This window comes from Alternaria arbusti (assembly GCF_024043155.1).
Source record: "Alternaria arbusti strain BMP 1465 chromosome Unknown scaffold_7, whole genome shotgun sequence".
In the NCBI taxonomy this organism is placed as follows: Eukaryota; Fungi; Ascomycota; class Dothideomycetes; order Pleosporales; family Pleosporaceae; genus Alternaria; species Alternaria arbusti.
This window is the reverse complement of record NW_026249947.1, coordinates 45,147-60,351: the sequence shown is the minus strand read 5'-3', so window position 1 is coordinate 60,351 and position 15,205 is coordinate 45,147. Positions and strand designations below refer to the sequence as shown.

At 50.6% G+C, this 15,205-nt stretch overlaps 5 protein-coding genes and 1 non-coding gene across 6 annotated transcripts; 1 reads left to right on the top strand and 5 right to left on the bottom strand.

Moving 5' to 3' along the window:
- Positions 1-3,813: 3,813 nt before the first annotated feature.
- J4E86_005848 lies at positions 3,814-3,918 on the top strand. Its single transcript has one exon. It is a non-coding gene; the product is annotated as a tRNA-Lys (tRNA).
- Positions 3,919-5,819: 1,901 nt separating this feature from the next.
- J4E86_005847 (uncharacterized protein) lies at positions 5,820-7,031 on the bottom strand (the record flags this gene model as incomplete). Its single annotated transcript, XM_051446379.1, has 2 exons — positions 5,820-6,750; positions 6,946-7,031. The coding sequence occupies 2 exons, from the start codon at positions 7,029-7,031 to the stop codon at positions 5,820-5,822; spliced, it is 1,017 nt and encodes a 338-aa protein (XP_051301954.1).
- A 144-nt stretch (positions 7,032-7,175) lies between these two features.
- Positions 7,176-8,461, bottom strand: J4E86_005846 (uncharacterized protein; the record flags this gene model as incomplete). The annotated part of the gene is made up of 3 exons (XM_051446378.1): positions 7,176-7,908; positions 8,104-8,193; positions 8,385-8,461. The coding sequence occupies 3 exons, from the start codon at positions 8,459-8,461 to the stop codon at positions 7,176-7,178; spliced, it is 900 nt and encodes a 299-aa protein (XP_051301953.1).
- A 168-nt stretch (positions 8,462-8,629) lies between these two features.
- J4E86_005845 (uncharacterized protein) lies at positions 8,630-10,000 on the bottom strand (the record flags this gene model as incomplete). The annotated part of the gene is made up of 4 exons (XM_051446377.1): positions 8,630-9,385; positions 9,450-9,651; positions 9,859-9,939; positions 9,990-10,000. 4 exons carry the CDS (start codon positions 9,998-10,000, stop codon positions 8,630-8,632), a joined length of 1,050 nt encoding a protein of 349 aa, XP_051301952.1.
- Positions 10,001-10,661: 661 nt separating this feature from the next.
- On the bottom strand, positions 10,662-13,400 carry J4E86_005844 (uncharacterized protein; the record flags this gene model as incomplete). Its single annotated transcript, XM_051446376.1, has 3 exons — positions 10,662-11,499; positions 11,550-11,625; positions 12,110-13,400. The coding sequence occupies 3 exons, from the start codon at positions 13,398-13,400 to the stop codon at positions 10,662-10,664; spliced, it is 2,205 nt and encodes a 734-aa protein (XP_051301951.1).
- An 829-nt stretch (positions 13,401-14,229) lies between these two features.
- Positions 14,230-14,820, bottom strand: TIM17 (translocase of the inner membrane; the record flags this gene model as incomplete). Its single annotated transcript, XM_051446375.1, has 3 exons — positions 14,230-14,616; positions 14,664-14,699; positions 14,752-14,820. 3 exons carry the CDS (start codon positions 14,818-14,820, stop codon positions 14,230-14,232), a joined length of 492 nt encoding a protein of 163 aa, XP_051301950.1.
- Between the last annotated feature and the right edge of the window lie 385 nt (positions 14,821-15,205).

Genomic DNA, 15,205 nt, shown 5'->3' with positions numbered 1-15,205 from the left:
ACGTCCCTGCAGGGCTCGAAGTCTGCCAGAAGGTTCGGGAGTTCGTCGTGGTCAGCTGTCTCCTGATCTTGCAGCGGGCACGTCTTCCCCGCCGTCGTCGCAGGCATGCGCTTGCTGCTTCAGCTCTTCCCACGCGATGCATCCTTGCGTAGCGTGCGCCTCAGCAATAAGCTGCGTGCGGCACCGCTTTGCTCACCCATCAGCTTACAGACATTATCAAGAATCTGGTGACTCACTATGCTGCGGAGCAAGGACGAGCCTACTACCAGAAGTCAGCACACTATCGACAGAGGCCGTCTCGGGTATCTTCGGATACTCAGACGTTCGGCGCAATACAGGCCGGATGAAGCACTTTCCAGAACTCATTTTGCGCATCATGCCTTACTGCCTTACCTCATGATCTCCCTGGTCTGCAGACCCGGCCCCGCACGTGTCAAAACAACGAAGATGGACCGAAGTACCCTGAAAATCAGACAGTAATAGTCGGCGAGAACACCGCTCCATGGCGCGATTGTCCACCAATCCGCGTTGTTGCTATCTCGTGCCGATTATATCGCGGAACGTTGCTTAGCTTCCCCACGAACGCCGCTTACCCCGCAAGGACTCAAGTCGAGCGGTTAGCTAAACAGAACAGGCAATTCCCGCCCAAGCACTGATTCACGACTGACAAACAGAGTTTGGAGCGAAGGTTTTGAGATGTCAGGTGTGCTGTTGAAACTGTGGAACTGGTGGTTACACTTCCCCAGACTGGCAACCCCGGACGTCGCAGGTTGCTCAAATCCATACGTGTCAAGGGTACCACTCCACACGCCCCATACCTTCGACCCTCGACGCGAAGACCCTTTTCGCATCAGTTGCTTCCATGGTTGTTCGCTGCATCAGAGATGCTGTCATCAATGCGCCTCACTTGCCAGAAGCCGCGAGATCCTGGTCACGAACCTGTTACAATCTGGAGACAATGGGTCGCGACACTTCATGGGGTAGAAAGTATATCCCTTTTCTGGGGTGAACCTGCTCGAGCTTCGTCATGGAGTCTGGGATCTATGACGTACACACCGGATCCAATGCAGGTACCAAGGCCCAAGACGTCGATCATGAAGTTACTGGATTGGGTAAACCGGGTCAAACTCTCCCCAGGCAGGCTAAATGCAGAACACTGGTAAATTACAGCGCGAAAGATATGTCTTTGTCAGCCTCAGGGTTGTTCAGCTCCCCAACACAAGACATGTTGCGGCAGGATTGTTGGCTTGCATCAACAGAACTGCTCATACGTCACACAAGAAATCCAACAAGATCGCGCTGACGAAATAGCGATGGTAGTTTGCTGATTGGCATGGCTAGGCCTCACCACCAATATCGATGTTTCTCTCAACAAGACCTCTGGTGCCCGCAAGTGGTGTGGAGTCGTTATCGCCAGCGCCAACAGCCCCTCCGCTCCACCGGATCGATTGGCTACGCGCGGATCTCAGCCCTTTTCGCCTTTTGCCATCGTCACACACAAGCGAAGATTTTCTAGAAGCCCCAGAGAATATTACATCGTTTACGCCTGGAGCTAGTTGGCCTCGCCGCACAACAACCTTTTTTATACTTCCGGTGGCCATTAGAGACGAGTCTTCCGTATTCGGCACTCGCGAGGCTGGCGACGCGTTGACGCGCATGCGTGCAGGGTGTTGAATGTATCGATTGAGCTGATTCATGCGTCATTGTGCTCGCATTGGGAATGGGGTATGCACAAATCACACAATCGTATTCATTTCCTCATGAACAGCGTCACTCATGCGCAGCTGTCGACGCTGCAGTACATTCATGTCGGTAAATCCGACGGACACTGACTTGCGAACGCATGCATGCATGAACCGAGTTTCACGTGCCAAACCTGCGCGGGCGCGCATGTGTGCGTGCTTGCCGAGCTCCACCGACACGCAAGCAACGCAAGTTCACGAGCGCAGCCAGGGTTATTGTTTCAACGGAATCAAAATGGCAGGTACGTACCTGCATTGCTACCCAAAGCACTGTTACATCCGACGTGATATCTGCACGAGTCTGAATGAAGAGGAGTTTTTTCTTTTCTTTAGTTGGTTTTGCAAGTCACATTGTCATGATCCTTCCCCATCAAAGTAAAGCTCGCATGCAAAATCTCGGTTTCTACTCGCTCTACAAGGATCAATATCTCCACCTGGGGGGCGTAAATCCTCGCATAGTTCCCGTTGTTGTTTTGCTGTCACATGTCTGGCTGTACTCCGCAGTTAAGGGTTGCAGATGCGCGGACGAGAATAATTCTCAATCTCACCCGTACATTTCCGATAAAAAGGTCCACTGTAAAGCGCACAACGAGTAGTTCCCGCGAGTCCAGAACTTCTCGGTTATTTCTGTACATGTGGATATGGCATGGAGATGGAATGCTATGTTCCATGTCCGCAGCTGACAGCGATTTGACCCACAACGGTGAATGCTCGGCTCGAGCCTCTCGAGTATCTGAGCCACAGCCATTTTTCACCGCCACGCAAGCGGTGGTTTGGGGGGGCAACGTTACACCGGTGTCAACTTACTCGCAACGAGTCTAGTTTATCTTTCGTTCGTTTAGACTGCGATGGATGCTAGTGGGCTACTCCTTCCGGCATGGTAAGACAACGATAGGCTATCCTCGGAGGCTCGGCTCGGTTTCTCAGTCCCAAGCGAGTGAAAACCATAGCCCTACAAACCACCGATGCCAGCTAACCTCCGATGCGATGCCTCCGGCTTACGACCTGCCTACGCTTAGACGAACGTGTTCGGCGTATCGAAAACAGACGGCAACTACCCAAGTTTCCCAGCCTATCCCAATCCTCCCGAGAATAATCGCGCGAGGAATCGCATGTGGCATGTACTCTGACGCCCTTCTAGACTCTGCATTAGCGCCGCTTCGAGAAGAAGCATCACCCTCGCATAACGCAGACTGCATACAACCCACAACAACCACCAACACGACCTCCGCGCCGCTAGTTCACCGGCCGGGAATATCGAAGCTTGTAACCTAAGCCCATTGCGAACCACCGTTGCCATCGCTGTCTCACGTCGACTCCGAAGTGGCTGGACTGTGGATACAGCAAAGTCTTTACTTCGGGGTCTGGTGCGAGGGTACGCTATCGAACGACAGCTGGTGTAAGAAGTCTGCCCGTGCCGACTCCGAACGAATGATAGGTGAGATGATAGGAACTGGCACTACTGGATATTGGATATGGAGGCGGCTGGTATCGGGGGTCGGAGGAAGGTGTTGAGGCTCTGCGGGTACGTGCATGACCGCCGATGTGGGTCCTGTCGGTGTCGCGGATTGAGTATTGGAGTGTTCGCTTGGATGGTGCGTAGGGTTTGGGTGTAGTGCTGACGGCCAGCTATCAACTGTTGAGGTATTGTATTTTTTGACAATGTATGAGGGCTTTTTGTTACACGCAGGGGTAAGACAGCGATGGCGAAGGTGGCATGTGTTGTGATGGATTGTGTATCTGTGCCTGAGGCTAGGTGTGGAAGGTGTGGAAGTGGGGTATAGTTGTTACTACCTCTACTTTCTATTTGCGCGTCTTGGTCATTCGTAGCATTGCAATGTGTACATGCTATGTGCTCGCATATCAACATGATGTTCGCTCCATGTTGGAAGACCTTCCTCAAGTGTAGCCGTATATCGGCCGAAAGAGAAAAAACTTCAACCTACCTTTACCACGCCCAACTTGAACACCTCACACCAGATGCTACAAGCCTCCTGCGCCTGTACTGCTTCAATTCAGCCCTCACAACAGTCAATCAGTACACGTTAATTTTCCCGAAGCCAATATATCAGCCCGGCTAGCTCAATCGGTAGAGCGTGAGACTCTTAGCTTTCACGTCCTAACTAGACTCGATTGGTTCATCTCAAGGTTGTGGGTTCGACCCCCACGTCGGGCTTACAGTTCATGGCACATTGCATCTTCGATGAGCCAAGAACTTTTTTTGGCGGTTGAGGGTGATGGTGTTGTGATTTTGATGTTTTTTTTGGGCTTGAGTGAATGCCAAGCAACGAAGCGAGAGAAAGATGGTAAGAAGCAGCGGGGAAATGATGGAACACTAGAACATGTATGACTGCTGTACGAAAGCAGTGGGAAGAAGGAAGCGGGTCGATATGGTCGTCGCTGGGTCTGGTTCATGATGTGGCATGTATAGTACTGTCTACATCGTGCGCCGACTACGAGCACTGACAAGTATAGGAAGGCTATCTAATACTACGTGCTTTCATGACTTTGCTCCCACAGTGTAGAGTTTGGAGAATATCAAGAGAACGAATCTTGCGTCACTAGATCGGGCGATGAAGTGGTGATGCTTGTTAGAAGCGACAACATCCATCAGATCGCGCTATGTTATGTCCCCTTGTATTGGGATTCGTCAAAGGTTTTATACTGTGTTCGTACGTGATTCAAGTTCTCTGCGCGTATTCTCTTCTTACTTGCAGCTTAAGAACCTTCACTGCGTTGGAACGCATGTAGCAAACACAATCCCCTTGGAACTTTTCGCGAGACCATGTGTGAGCCGCCTACTTCGTCTTCTGATCGCACGACACGAAGTGGGCGATATCTTGTAGCAATCCAAGTACTGCGCGAAGGAACTTCCAACGAACAATTTCAGTTCAAGTCTGGGGTTTTTAGTGAGCACTCACGACAGAATAGCGTTGTGTAGAAGGATGGACATTCTTCTACTCTATCTACTATTTACACCAACACCACTCCTTCCCTCCCTTCCCATCCACCCTCCAACCCCATATCAAAACCCCCTTCCACCCACTCCATGTCACAAACCCTCCCACCCTCCCCATATTCCCTCAAGTACATGTCATCACGACTGGCTACCGTTCCCAAGTAGGTGGGACAGATCAGCCAAGATGCGTGAATCCATGTCTTGTCAATCATGCCAACCTTGCTCATTCCTCCGAGTGTGCGAAAGAATGAGCTGGATGGTCATGAAAGCTTCTCCCCCTCCATCCCACCCTCAGCAATGGATCAACAATCCCCTGCGAGAAGACGCCTTCTCGCAGCTTCTCGCGACTGACGTAGCCGTCAGTAGCCCAAACAGATAAAACGCCGACGCTCCCAAGTGTGTGGAATTGTCAGCCAAGGGATCCGTAGATTCTTGTCTCAGTCAAACCACGCAAACCGACGTAGCACTGCTCGTAGCAGCTTTTGGGTACGCCCCGAGTGTGCGATAGTATGAGCTGAAAGATTCATCAAAGCTCGTCCGTGGAGCGAAGCGATACCCAGGAGGGTTTTCGTATGTGTCGAAGGAAAGTGCGTTCCTTCATGTGGCGAAGAGCTTGTCCCTAAGGCCTAGCGACCGCCGAAACGGTATGACCTTGAACAACCTCACTCTCTCACGTCAGCGCGAGAGAGCGAGGAGTAAAACCGCAATTGAGTCGTCTATGCGAACAAGAGCGACGATTGCAGTTTTGAGTCCAAGGTAAGGAAAAAGAGAAGAAGTGGGAGGAGCGGGCGGGCGAGATTATATAGGCAGTGTGGGCGCGCGGCTGTAGGATTGATCCGGCGCCGAGCTGAGTAATGGGTGGCGATGACGCGCGTTGGAAAAGTCTGGAAGGGCGTGGACGTTCTGTTTGCGGAAGGAGCGTGAATTTGGCGTCACTGGCGTGGTGAAGGTGAGTGAGTGACCGGGCAACGCGGGGACGCGCCGACAACAGCGCGCACAGGGATCTTCAGGTTCGTTCAATTTCAGGTAGGAGACGACAATAACACAATACTGTACAAGGAAATAACATTTGGTCGGTGTAGCCATCCGGCTGCCCTTCTGGGTGTTATGTACTTCGTCTAATCAGGTCTGATAGTCTCCAGCTTATCCTCCCATATTCGAGAAGTAAGCTCATCCCTTCGCATTTCGAGCGGCGCCATATTGGAGAACATTACCGATACCCTACACTCCCTATCCAGTAGATCTTGAATATTCGAAAACATCTCCCTCAGATCCGTTAATACAAATCGCCTATAGTTGTCGTGATACGTGGGAAGTGACGTAAAAGCTGCATCAAAGTCAAATATGACACGCGTCAGCTTAGGCAGATCTTTGAGATTATCGAGATCGCCGGTCTTGATGTTATATGCCTTCTCTTCTCCCCTGTATATAGAGAGGACGCTCTCCGTTGTTGTAATCCTGATGATTTTGATCTTGCGCACCCACTCTCGCGGTGGTACTCCGTAGCCGAAGCGCGGATCGTTGAGGAAGTAAGGGACGAGACGACATTCGACGAAGGAGAATGTTGTATTGCGGTACCAAGCCTCGATTAGCTCGGAGTAGAAGAGCTTGCCGGAGTAGTCACGATCCCAGAGGTGCTCGTAGGCAATATTGGTGCGGTTTGGGAACCCTGCGGGGCACATGGGTGTGACACCGATTTCGGAACAAAAGAGGAAATATTTCAGTACCTTCTTATCAATCCTCACGATCGACTCCCCGATGATGTATTGGTATGTCATGTCGCGAAGCTCGCGGGGTAATATAGCGCAGACCGTAGTGCAAATGGGAAGACACTGCGCCGCTGTATATCGCTTCATACGGCAATCGATCTTACTAGTGATATTTCGGGCTTCTTCCTGGAGTCTGAACATCCGTTGGTATCGACCGGTTTCGTGAGAAGGCTCCTTGACTGGACAACTGTTGCGTAGACAGAAGATATGATTCTCGGCGTTCAATTCTCCGATGCGCGCGTCTATAATCCGCTTGAGGACTTTCAGCTTCTTCAACTCGCTGTTGGAGGTTAGTCGTTGTTCTTTCCCACCCCAAATGGCGCGTACGTCTGAAGATACTCCCGGTCTTCGTCGACAGTGGCGGATACAGTATTCTCCCCAGCGACACTGGTATTTGTATGATTCAACGTAGACGGCTCGAAATACCTATTGAAACTCGTTATCACCGCCTGCGATATGTATTTGATGAACTTACCCTTCCACAGCAGAGGCAAGTCCTGCATCGCTGGGGACCCGAGTTGGCGTTACTCCTGTGACGCTGCTGTCGATGCTCACTGACATGATGTTTTGCTGTCAACTTGAGTGTTGAACTGGAGAAGTGATAAAGAATGCAGATGGTAAGTGGTAATGCGGGTTTTCGTGAAGAGGTATAAGTGGAACACGCTCGTGATGCCTAGCGGTGACACGTGCGCACAGCTTTCATTATTATATCCCTACTATCCCCTCCGACGCATTGATCGCCTCATGGAATTTCTTGGTCCATTCTTCCACAGTAGTCTCCTCCGGTACCACCACAAACTTCAAGTTCAACTCAGATCGAACTATAAGTTTAAACCGCAAACGATGCAGTGACAGTAACACTGGAAACATGTATGCGGCGTGTTGAGCGCATACCTGCGCATCATACATGTATTCAACGACATTCTCCAATACAATCGTAACAATAGGGCAAGTCCTGTGGAAATGCCTGAGCAACTCAAGTCTCTCCGCAAACTCTTCCTGCTCAAACGTTTCGCCACCGATCCGTACTTTGATCTCAAATCTCTTGATGAATCGGGGCGGGTTCAGATTGGTGGACCATCGCAATCTTCTAAGAGATCTGCAAATGAATTTGGGATCGATGACAAGGAAGGTCGCATTCCGGTACCACGCTTTAACCAGTTCAAGCCTGATTGGGTCGTCTTGAGTGAAGTAGCCGGGAGTCAGTAGGTAGGTGTCAGACCGGCACTTTAGGTTAGCTTCGCTGATTCCCTTGACGCTCACGTATTCGCTGACTTCGTGATCTACGTCTAATTCTACTCGTTGGCCTTGGAAGATGAACCCGTATATCGTATCGCGAAGTTCTTGACAGAGTCGCTTGCGTACCTCCTCGAGCAACGCACGGCAGCGCGCCCCCTTCGTAAGACCTGATGCGAGTGTCCACCTCGCATTTGCTTTGCTTGATGATGGTCTTCGCGACGCCGTCTATCTTTCCAAGGACTGGTTGCTGTTCAGTGGTCAAAAGCGCAGGTACGTCTGCGTCGTTTTCCAATAGCCAGACAGCGAATGAAAGCCTTTCAGCGTTTTCCAGCCGGGACGATGCTCTGCTCGTTGTCAATGACTATTTCGATCGCAACGGAAGCGTGTTACATACTCTTTAAGGAAAGTGTTCATCTCATACTCAGGATGGTCATGATCATCCCATCTGATGGGGCTCAAGTATTCTGATGGATATATCTGGGCTCTTTTCGCTCGTTAGCTATCGAAATCAAGAGGACTGTTATTGCTACTCACAGTTGCGCCATCTTGTGACACGCAGTATAGTCAATTTCCGAGATGTAATGCTGATTCTAGAAATGAGAAAATCTGTGTGTTCAAAGCTCGATACACAAAAATATTAGGGAAGTGCGAGTTTAAGTAGCAAAGGCGGCGCACCCAAAGTCTTTTGTCTTGGCGTCCGATATAACTGTGGTGTACTTTGGTTGTTGGAATGAGATTTTATTGAGAACCATGGTTGCGATGCACTGAAACCAAGGCTTACGCTCGACACCAGATGGCATCCGGTAGCCTATAGGACCCCAGCCTCCGACGCATTGAATTGACAATTCTCAGGTCGGTGCAGATGTTTTGGAGCGGGTCGCGCAATACGAGAACTACGTTCCTCGCGGCTGTTCCAAATTTTACTCTTGTGATTCGTCCGACTCATCCTCTTGCGACGCGTCCGACTCATCCTCTTGCGACGCGTCTGACCCATCCTCGTGTGATTCATCCGAATCTTCCTCTTGTGGATCATCCGAACAGTAGTGCTGTGAGCTATCCGAGATATACTTCTGTGATGCTTCCTCCATTTTGTCCCAGTCCCCGAAATCTTCACTGTACTCTGCTTTCCAGAGCTTTATGCGAGCCTCTTCAACAGCCGCTTCGCATATCTTTGTCCACCCTTCCACAGTAGTCTCTTCAGGCTCGACTAAGAACTCCAGGCCAAATTCAGAACGCACAGTCACCTTGTATCCCCTGCTTCTCAGTTCAACCAATTCTGGGAAGAGATATGCTGCCCTCTGCGCACATGTTCTCATTGACACAACAACTTCTGCGTCTTCAAAATCTGGGTAGTGAATAAGATTTTCCACATAGATCGTGATGGCTGCTTTGGTATTGAGAAGAAGCAGGGGCTTTAATGATCGTTCCAGTTCGTGGGGCTCATCGTCGGGATTGTATCTAGTATATGCTACTACGAGGACGTGCCTTAATGTTGTGAGTGGTTTCAAACCAGCACCCCACGGAAACTGAAGGAGAGAAGAAGCGATGGTTGAGGGATCTTGGACGCCGAATTTTGAAGTTCGGAACCACATGTCGGCCATCTCTTTCCTTATCTCGGCGTTGTCGATGAAGTAGTCGGGCTCGAGTAGATAGCGGTAAGGGATGCGCGTCCCGGTCTGTAGAGGCAGAGGTAAGGAGTCAGCATATATCTCACATGCACTTGGTACAGCCAGAACTTACCTTTGCCCCGACATAAAAGCGAACAGCGGGTCCGTGGTATTCGCTTTCTTCCACTATTAGACTCAATGCTGAGTCTTCGAAGATGAACCCATACATCAAATTGCGAATCTCTGCAGCGCCGCGAAAGAAATCCCAAAATTCCTGCAATAGTTGATTGCATGCAGGTGCTTCATGCTCTACGAGCTGCTCTTCAACATCGGCCCTGATTCTACGGATCTGGCTCATAATGCTGCAAGCAGCCGCGTGATAGATGGCCAGTTCCTCCTTTGTCGCATTGCCTAGTACAATCCAGTTGGAGTGGTGGGTAAATCGATGGAGAGATCTCAACTGTTTCAGTAAGATCGGGAGTCATTTTGATGCGCTACTCAATGTTAACATTGCCAGATTACAACAAAACGCTACCACTTACTCGTGTATACTGAAATAATATTCGCGCATAGCAGGACCGACTTCGTCATAATTGGGAATCTCCGGCGATCGTGATCGACGCCTTGTCGTTCGTTAGCTGTTAGGATCTATAGAACTGACGTGGCCACTTACTGTTGTGCCATCTTGCGCAACGTGGTACAGTCAACAACTATAAAAGTGTGTTGCTGTTCCCTGGACTGCGAACTTTAGTAGGTGGAAGGTCAATGGAAGTATTCAGAAGGGATGCGAGGGTTTAAATATCGAACACCTGCATCCGAAGTCGCTCAGTAGCCATATTAATGATGTTGTATTACCGATCTCTCACTCGTCCGTTGTAGCTCTCTCGTTCACATCCATGGTAGCAGAGATTAAGTCGCGCCTATAACAGCTGCAGTAGCGTAACCACGGCTAGAGGATACCATAGGTTTAATAATCTCAGTCCTTTGCGTACACACGCCCCCACCTGCACCTAATTTCCTTTGCGTAGTCTATTACCCGACCCAGTCTACCCGTCTTCCCAACCTAGGTACTGCTGTCGCTTCTAGAACAGTGTTGTCAAAGTCCATTAAGCTAGTATAATAGTGTAAGAGCCAATAAGAGAGTAAGGAAATCATTATAACCGCGCGGTACCTAGTTTCAAACTAAGCATGCGATGTTTTCTAGAACAGTACAGACAGAGGAGAGCTCCACTACATAAAAGAAAAAGTCAAATAACCGTAACAAGCCAATATCAGACCCAGAAGTCTACATTGCCTGTACGTAAGACTAAACTACTCTTTTCCAAACTCATGTAGACCGCAGACATCATTCATTCTCCCTCAGCCATGCCTCCACCCAGCGGTTCCCCCGCTCCACCACAATCTCACAATTAAAGCACAGTCGAAGTATCATCTTATATCCCATACCCCTCATACGCAATAATACTAGGAATAGAGAGGCTGCGCGATTCTCAATCTCCCGCATAGTAGGCCATCTAGGGAACAGATCCACAATAATCGTAATAGTTGTGCCTAGTTTAAGACAGGTAAGATGCTTCAATTCTTTGCAGATGGCCTCGCGCATCAAGGGGGCTTCCAGGGGTTCTGTAGTCACATAGACTCGTCTGATAAGTTGCACTGGATCAATGCCAGCGCTCCATGGGTACTTCTCCAGGGAGGGACCGAGAAGTGCGGCATCCGTGACAATGAAATTTGACGTTCGAAACCATGCCTCGATAAGCTCAGTCCTTATCGCAGAGTCGTTGATATATCCCGGCTTGAGTAGATAGCTGTAAGGATAGTGTCTTCCAATATCTGACTTCTCACAGACCGGAGTGTCGTCATCGTCATCGGCTTCGGCATCCTTCGCTTCCAACAGGACATACGTGCCGTGAAAGATATATCCAAAGACCATCTCACGGAGCTCCTTCGGTAAACGATCCCGTATACTCTGGAAGAGCGCACGGCAACGTGGACCTTCTTGGATCATGATGCGTTCGTCGATTTCGGCAGCAAGTCGGGCGAGGATATTCGAGAGGCTGTGATCCGCTGCATCGAAGGTTTCGCACTCTGTTGGCGTGGCAAATTTGAATTTGCCATTCAGCTTTGGCACATAAGCCAGAAATTCTGCACGCCCTCGGTAGTCTTCGAGCCATGCGCTTGCGCTGGGTTGTGTTAGCATGTGTCTTCACGACAAAGAGATCGTGTTATATACTCTCTAAGGTAGTCGTGGTACTCTTCCTCTTGAGGGTCATCGTAGCTATCAACAGGATTGTCCCCATAGAATGAACCTGGGTTGCGTCTCGAGACTTGTCAGCTGCCATATCTGAAGCCGAGTCATAGCTACTCACTGGTGTGCCATACTGTTCAGCGCAATATCGTCGCAAAGCTGTGTTGCAGGTTGAAAGGTGGAAGCAAAAGACGCCTTCGTGGTCAAAAAAGGAAGTCAAAAGGCAGATGGCAAAACGAACTAAAATTGTATTCTCTTTACTCCGGTAACGTTGGGATTGTAGAGCTTGTGGGTGGCTTACCGTCGCCGGAAGTCATTACAGTACCAGTGGACGAAGTGGATAGCAACCAATGTATGCGCTATGGCCCATGGTAGCGACGGTAAATTCGAATTGCGCACTCGTTTCGGTCGCAGGCACATTAACAAGCGCATATATTCCAAGGCGCTGGACAGCGGCCTCCCCATATGATATAACAATAGAATACCATCCCAGAGTATTCATCCGTGTCATGTGCGCCTCACAACTATACCCTACTTCCCCCTACGTGTCCTCAACACCCTCCCCCCTCTACTCTCATCGCTCTCCACAGCACCACTATCCCCACTCTTTGCTTCTCGTCTAGCTCGCCCCTTGTTTCTTACCCTATCTTCTGTCCTCGAGACCCTGCTGCGTCTACCAGCGTTCCCCTCAGAACCTCCACTTTGCTCTTCCTCACCTTCCGTTTCGCGCTTTGCCAGCGTCTCATTCTGGACCCGCTCTTCTATCCTCAGAATCTTGATTCGCCATATGCGCTGCTCCATGCTCAACTTCAGTTCTTCTAATTCACGCTTCTCTGTTGCCGTTGCATGTACAGGGAGTTCAGGCAGAGAGTCGAGTAGGTTCATGGCTTCGATCTTGGCTTCTTCCGTGGCATCGATGTGTTCGTGCGTTTCACTATCCGGTGCCGGGTTTTCTGCGTTGTACAAAGCCAGGTCTTCGTCATCGTGCGCGTCGGGTATGGTCGCAGCCTCTTCTTCGTCTTCTGCAGCAGACATACCGGGTGGTTGCGTCGGAGTCGGAACTTCAAGAGTGATGTTATCGTTATCCAGCTGCCAGTGCGGTTCCCTAATTTTTTGCTGCTCCAGCCTCGAAAGCCGCTTCTTCCTCTTCCTGCTCTTCTCCCTCGCTTCATTGCCTTCAAGATCTGAGAGGAAACCAGTGTCATCAGGCACCCGGGGGTCGGGGTCTTGATGCACTAAAGTCGGTAGTTCGATTGCTTCAGGGCCAGCAACCGCGTCTTCATTTGCTTTCCGTCTCTTGCCTCTTGGTGGTGGTTTAGGTCGCGTTGGCTTCTTCACGGCGGATGCATCAGGGTTCAGGTTGACTTTGACGGGTCGAACGCCAGAGAGGTACTGGTATTTTCCGCCGGCGAGCGGTTCAGATGAACCTTCTTCTTCCTCCTCTTCGTCTTCGTCGTCGTGATTTACGGGTGTTTTTGGCACCTGTATACGGGTATTCCGGGTTGTGCGGCCACCTTCTCTTTCCTTCGCGTCTGACTCCGGACTTGCTAGCCCAGCTCCCATCTCCTCGGCATCTCTTACATATTGTTTCAGAACCGCCTTCAGATCTACAGCTTTGACCCGGCTCGATCTGCCAGCCGCCGACTTGTTCTTCTGTTGACGCATCTTTACAACTTCCTTCAGTCTTCTCGTGAAGTCTGGGAGAGTAGCGCCAGGTAGTGATGAGATCTCGCTTAAAAGCATAATGATGTCGGCACCCCATTGAGGGAAAAGGTCCTGGGGCCATAGTGGACGTGGAATGCAGTCTTTGGCGAATTCGAGATGCCAGTTGGTCATGATGGTGGTGACATGTTGTTTCAAGGACCTTGGAAAGATACAGGTGAGCTCTGATTGGATGGCTTTCGATAGATCGAAATCTTTAGAAGGTGCCATATTCGCGTCTGGGAAGAAAAGTCGTAAATCGTGTTGGTGTTATTGAATAGTCGAGTGCGAAACATAAGGATTGTGAGATGGAGGAGATGGAATTCGTACTTCTGGCGCGTGTGGAGGCAGCATCGTGGTTTGGGGTGAAGACATCGAATGAAGCGGCAAGTGCAGTATTTCCAGGGTAAAAAAGGCGGTCAATGCTCATTGCCGTCAGCCACGCCGACTCGAAGAAGCTAGCAGCAACCTGCAGTTATATCAGACTCCTGCGAGTGGCTTCCCCACGCGTGCGTTCTAGCCTTTGAAGGCATTTGCATTGTCCCTACCGTCGCAGTATGCCGGGGAAGCTCAGAGGATTGTTTACTGAAGAGTGGGTCTGATGATGTCATCAGATTATTTTAGGCGGGTTTTGGGTTTAAACTATTGCGGTAAGCTTGGATTCGATAGATTGGCTGCGCAATTGCTGATGAACATTGAGATGTGTCGTATCTTCTGAATTCCGCACACTCAAGCTTTCGTCTAGAGACGCCTCCAGATGTTGTACAAGTCGTGTCGCGTATATGATACAGGTATAGCACAAAGCTGAGGAGAGTGTGAACGCCGCCCGCTGCCGAAACCTGCCTGCGGTATATGCCAAACATCCCAAAAACACCGCTTGCCCAGACATCAGACATGTCGCTGCCCGCCCGTGGCCTGATAACGGTTCGCTCTGAAGAGGTATAAATCGTGAATCGAAAACGTTTTACGCGGCCACAGCCATGCCGCCGCCGCCAGATGGTGCACCCACGTCGGCTGGTGGTGGTGGGGGCGCATCGAGCCTTGTGTTGTCGGCCATCATGCGGTTGAAGCCAATTGAGACACCCTCGATGACAGCCAGCAGGATAGCACATGATATCGCGCCGTTGCGCATCGACCGGTAGCCTCCTCGTACTGCGAGCGAGCCACCTGTGAAGAATCCTGCGATGATGGCGTTCCACGGGTCCTCCTTCTTCCGTATTCCCTTGACTGCGCAGTCGTATGTGTTGAAAAGTCCTCCCCAGACTCCGAAGTTGCCGCCGAGAACAGGCGCGCGGGCTTTGATCGCTGTGATGGCGCCGATGCGTCGCTCGCCGTAGGGTGAGTTACGGAACTGTAGATTGTAAGCGCAGGTCTTTCTAATGTCAAAAAGATACTTACACCCTTCACACCATGCCATACTGCTCCTCCGACAGCCTAATGCGGTATCAGTATACGGGCCAGAGATGCAGCGCTGGTGGGGACATACACCCATGGCAAAGGCACCGCCAAAGTCATTGAGAATGACCCAGGGACAGGGATCGCGCGAATGATCCATTATGTATTATTAGAGGATGGGATATGTTTTGGGCGATTCCGGGGGTGAGGAGAAAGCGTGGGCGAGCTCGTGGTCGGACGGTAGCCACCGGTGACGATGTGCTTCGATGGAATTTCTTGAGGACCCTTGCTGCTTTGGCGCTAGCGGCAAATCTTCGGGACTGGCCCGACCACCTCTGCCGTCAAACCTCCTTCCGTGTCTCGTCACTCACCATCAGAACCACCTATGCGGCGTCATCTTCTCGCTTGTTTGGATTCATATGCTACCTTCTCTGTCATTTGTCAGCCATAGCAGCTCTGTCGAACGATGGAGCTACAAATCGCTCCTCCGCGCAGCACCCATCGCCTGCGACTGTGCACTTAGCACGTCCAATGAATCTATACTG